General features: G+C 34.3%; 1 protein-coding gene across 1 annotated transcript in view; it reads left to right on the top strand.

Moving 5' to 3' along the window:
- The window catches only part of ube2j2 (ubiquitin-conjugating enzyme E2, J2 (UBC6 homolog, yeast)), a 14051-nt gene extending 8359 nt beyond the window's left edge, over positions 1 to 5692 (top strand). Inside the window, 3 exon segments of the mRNA NM_001089535.1 lie at positions 1222 to 1360; positions 5122 to 5202; positions 5275 to 5692. Coding sequence (NP_001083004.1) covers positions 1222 to 1360; positions 5122 to 5202; positions 5275 to 5559 — 505 coding nt within the window. The 3' untranslated portion in view covers positions 5560 to 5692.

Here is a 5692-nt window from a genome sequence, read left to right as displayed (position 1 = left end):
TGCAAAAGACACCTCTGCACAAAAGGCTGTTGCTGCGGTTTCACCGCGCATGAGCGGCGCATATTTATCGGCTTGCATGTAAACAACCGGGATTCACACAGGAGCACGTGAGGCACGCAGGAATGGTTTTCTGTGCACATTCGTCAGTTTGCTTCTTACCAGGGTTGTTTTGGTTGCACAAAGAGAACCACAAATGCGTTTAAAAGATGCCCAATGTGAATGGCCCATGTCTTTATTCTGGAATTGCCACTCTACTATTAATACACTTGCATAAAGTAAATCGCATGAAGGGACGTTTTTTTTTTTTTTTTGGGCCCTCTCCCCGTGCCGCCCCCAGCAAAATACCGCCCTGGACGATCGCCCATATTGCCCATGGCTAAATCCGCCACTGGATACAGTGAATAACTTTAAAGAGATTGTTCACTCAAAAGATTATTTACTCTCTCTCAAGGGGTTGCAACACCTTACGCTTCTTTTACACAAAAGAAGATATTTTGAAAAAGCTGAAAACCGGTAATCACTGCTTTTCATAGTAGGAGAAACAAATACTAATGAAGTCTATGGTTATCGGTTTCCAGTACTGTCGAATGTTCAGGCATTTAGCAGGATGACAATAAACTCGACTTGATTACATATAATCTGATTAGCAGTGTGATCCTAAACTGACCCGCATGCGCAAAAGTAAAGTTACGGACAGCACAAAATGTCTAATTATGCACACAATGTGTATATACTGCATGAAGTACGTTGTCAGATCATGCTTATATGATTATTACCCTTTCACCAACAACTGTGGTGTATTTCATGAACTCTAAAGAGTTGTTCTCCTACTACTAATGTGTATTTTGGCATTTGAAATCTAAAATAAGTCTCTCGTGATTGAAAACGCTTGGTGTTGGTGTGGCCAGCTCTGATAAATCAGAGACTAAGCCGAAGGAAAAGGACTGTATGAATGAAAATTGTCCGGAATATCCTTCCATATATTGATGTTTAAAGAAACTTTGAATGTATCTTCATCTGAAACCATGATTAACCACCAAGGAACTATGGAGATTTGTTTTTCTACAGATGTTGCCATCCAAATAGGCCATTTGTCAAAGCTGTTGCTGAATTTGAATTTTGTGAATGTTTCAACCAATCAACTTCTAGAGCTCTTTGATAAGTCTTGCACGCTCAGAAGAACACTGCAGTTTCTACATAATAACTATCTTTCTCTTTCAGGTTGTGTCTTTCCATCACAGATTTTCACCCTGACACGTGGAACCCTGCGTGGTCTGTGTCCACCATTTTAACCGGCCTCCTGAGCTTCATGGTGGAAAAAGGCCCGACTCTCGGCAGTATCGAAACCTCTGACTTCACAGTGAGTGTGACGGGTTTAAAATCACAGTTTAATGCTTAAAGTCTGTGTGAAATGTACTATCTTTATTTTGCTAGTGCACATTACTATTCTTTTGGCGAACAATCAATCAGTGCATGTTAATCCACTAAAAAAAAAAAAAAAAAGGTTGTTTTGGTAATCTTCTGTCAGACCTTTTGCTCTTTTGGGCCCTATCATACACCCGGCGCAAGGCGCGATGCAAATATTATTTGCTAGTTTCAGCTCAAAGCAAGTGTAATTTTGGCGTTTTGCACCACGCTGTTTAAATAGCAAATGCATTTATGCTCATATGTGCGCCCATAGGCGTTCTGGTCTAAAAAAGGAGGTGTGTTAAGGTGCATTGCTGGCACATTGCTATTTTGAGGAACTAAAATAGACTGTTCAGTAGACCACCTGAGAGGAGGTCCAAAGTCCAGTGCAGAGTGTGTAAGTTGTGCGCCTCCCTTACACATAGCTTAATACACACAGGATGTACAGCAATACAGAAATATCTTTACAAATGAAAAAGAATTAAAGGATTTAAATATTTAAACAATTATTATTTTCTTCATAAATATAAAAACCACTGCCTCCATGCCATCTTCATCTCGGCGGGGGCTTTTTCAGTTTATTCATGACAATTTGCTTTTGTGTCATGTTATTTTTTCTAGCAGTATTATTTATAATATGCATATTTATATTTGTTTTTTAAAAACAAGCTTATATTTGTTCACCTGTCAGGTTTTAGACCATATGGGCCATAGCATGTGTATTTGGATATAACTTTGCTATTTTTGTTCATTTATTTCTGGAAATTAGAACTAAATTTAGAAATAGTTTTGAAACAAATATTTGCACTTAATGAACTAAATTAATTGTGTAGGCTTATGGATGTGTGTGCGTACAACACGTTTCCTTATCCACGAAAGAGAAAAAGTGAAAGTAAAGAATGAGGAGGCTCATTCGTTTATCCTCGCGCTGTAGATGCTCTGTTTAACTGTTTTCTCGCTAGTAAAGTGCTCAGTTTTTCCACTAACAAAGTCCGCCATGTAAATAGCGAATGTGCTATGGTGCAACTCAACTGACTCTTAAAGGGAATGGGAGATGAGACTGGTTTATGGGATTGGTTTATTCTCAAAACACAACTATTAAGAGAATAAGCTCAACCCTGTTAGACAATGCGCCGCACAACAAAGCGGATTTTTCTGTCCTTAAAATAGCAAAAGTAGATTCAGACATGCCCTTAATTCTGTTGTGCCCTGCGTTTTGGACTTTGCGTCTAGATCGTTAAAATAGAGTCCATTGTGTTTGAAGTGGCGATTCTTCTCTGTTGGCATCAGTTTGATACTTTAGAAAAGAGAAAAAGTTTAATAACCACGCCCCTCTTATCGATAGTTTGCTATTAGGGCATGATGTGCAAAAAGAAAGCCCCGCCCCCTATTCAATATTTAGTTTCTGCTGGAAGTACATCAACATACTGAAATAAGACATCTCAGCATTTCTGGTTCATGCTGACTTTAAACTGAGCCACCTCAGTGTAAAGTCTTTATTTAGTTTAATAATTTTTAAAAGTTGTGGAAATATATTATTGTATTTAACAGTTGTATAAATATATGAATACATTTAACAGTTGAATAAATATATTTTTTGTTACTACTTTATTTATTTTTTATAGTACATAAGTGCTATTTCAATAGTTTTCTTTTCTTGTTTTTTCTCTTCTGTCATCTATTTTTTAAAATGCCAGTACAATTGTAATAATTATTCATTTATAGCCAAGCTATATTAAATTAGTTACTAATATTAATTACTAATATTAAATTTAAATAGTTTTTTAAATTGTACTTTAAATAGTTTTCAGTTTGCTCACAAATTTCAGTCATAATTTCTAAATTATTATTATTATTTAACTATACACTTTAAATAGCCCTTTTATTACAAATGATAAGTGTTTTTTTTTACATCAAATCATATCAAAGGCATAGATTAGATTGATATGTGTATTTAGATTCAAGCATTATGAAGAACACAGCTAATGACTTTTTAAAAGCAATTAATACATTAACGCAGTGATTGTGCATTAGTTTGAGTAAAATTAATATATTATACTTATTTCCATGAAAAAACATCCAAAACATAAATATAAATTGATGATAAATGCTTCTTTTAGCAACAAGTCAACCAAATCACCACAAAGTATGTTAGAATGATTTCTGACAGATCATGCGACACTGAGTGGAGAATTTATGCTGGAAATGCATCTTTGCCAACACCGGAGTAAATAACAATAATTTTACAATCCATTCTAAATGTTGTAGCTATTTTAAATTGTAGTGATATTTCACAATATTCCTGTTTTTACTGTAGTTTTCAACACAGCAAAATTTTTATTTTGTTTTGAAAAAGTTCTTCACATGGTTCCCATAGGTCTGGTATTTCTGGAAAATAATCTAGTAATTTTAAGAAAGTCAGGGATTTTAAAAAATATATTTACTTGAAAGTTGTGAAATATTAGGGATTTTTGTTTTCAACTTTACTTGTCATCAATGTAATTTTGCTAGAATGCTTTGAGCTACTGTTGAGCTATCAAATATGATTTGTTTTCAAAATCTGAGGTAAATTATTCCATGTTCAAATACTGGCTATTAATAAGTATTCCAAATGTTATTCAAGCTAAAAACCATTTTACATTTTTTGTTTGATTATTTTACCATATTAAGATATTTTAAGACCCAGTGGACACCCAGATATTACATTAAATCTCAAAAACTGAATTTTAGACCTTAAAAAGTCTTAAATGTACTAAAATGTAGTGTTTTAGGTCTTAAATCTTTATTAAACAGTTTTTATTTTTTCTTTGTTCATGTATAGCTACCCAATCTGGCCAGAACCACCCATATCACCTGCAATCCATCTCAATGTATTTACTGCTAAGGACACTGATCTGGACAGACTGTTGTGCACAATTACAGTTTATTATAGTTTTTTCAAACTTTAAAAACATTGGTCAATTTTTATTTTTATTTTAAAGACAGATTATGCTGAAAGTCTATGTTTTCAACTAGAGCTTGCTTGTTTTGACACAATATTTAAAATGTTTTACTAAGAAATAGCAAAAAATATATATATTTTTATTATTTTTAAAAGATCTTTTTTGATAGGGCAAGTAAAAAGCTTTACCATCTGGACCATTCGAAAAATTCAGTGTTTAACTCTGTATGAGTGTAAAATTTTGTTCATAATAGACTCAATGTCAAAAAGTCTTAAATATAACTTGGTAAAACCTGCAAAACCCCTCAATATTATATTGTTATTATAAGCACATCATCAGCAGCCTGTTTTATTTCCTTTTTAAATATTTTTATAATTAAATTTTATTTGACATTTTTTTAAATAAAGTAATAAAATAACTAAAGAAATATTTTACATAAATGTATATTATAAATAATATTAATAAATAATATGTATAATGAAATAATAATAATATACTATATAAATAAATAATGTTATATTAATAATGTAATAAAATAATATAATAAATAATGATAAACATAAATATATAAATAATACAATTTTAAATTTTAAAAATAAATTCCTTATTTACTTTTATTTTCTTTAAAAATACAGCTTTTTAGTCAGGGAAAAGACCGGGAGTTTGATATTTAGCTTAAAGTGTAAAGTGGAACCCTGTTTTAAAGTGTACAAAGAAGAATATAAATGGGATGAATTTTAACAGCGTGTTTTCTCTGAATGTGTCCCTGCAGAAACGACAGCTGGCCTCCCAGAGTCTTGCATTCAACATCAAGGACAAAGTCTTTTGCGAACTCTTTCCAGATGTTGTTGAAGTAAGTATCATCACAGATGTTTGCATGAGCAGTAAGCGCTTTATTAACCAACATATTAATCTATTCAAACAGGAAATCAAGCAGAAGCAGCGTATGCAGGAGGAGCTCAGGTCACGCTCGCAGGCGCTGCCGCTTCCCGACGTGGTTCCGGACGGTGAAGCCCATCATGCACAAAACGGCCACCTGCCCCTGAACGGGCACCTGCCGCCTGGCGCAAACCATCCCGCTGACCTCCAGCAGGTCAACCGAAACCATGGACTCCTGGGTGGAGCGCTTGCTAATTTGTTCGTCATCGTAGGCTTCGCTGCATTCGCCTACACGGTCAAGTACGTTCTGCGGAGCATCGCTCAGGAATGATCCGGCCAATGAGAGAGACCGACCGACGGGCGGGACAACAGGCTGGTGCTGTTCTCACGACCAAAATAGGTAGCGAGAAATCAAAAAAGGGGTTTTCTCACAACCAAATAAAAATGAAGCAGTGTCCCATTAA

This window comes from Danio rerio, chromosome 23, assembly GCF_049306965.1.
Source record: "Danio rerio strain Tuebingen ecotype United States chromosome 23, GRCz12tu, whole genome shotgun sequence".
NCBI lineage: Eukaryota > Metazoa > Chordata > Actinopteri > Cypriniformes > Danionidae > Danio > Danio rerio.
The sequence above is the reverse complement of the archived record's forward strand: the minus strand, read 5'-3'. Positions and strand labels throughout refer to the sequence as shown.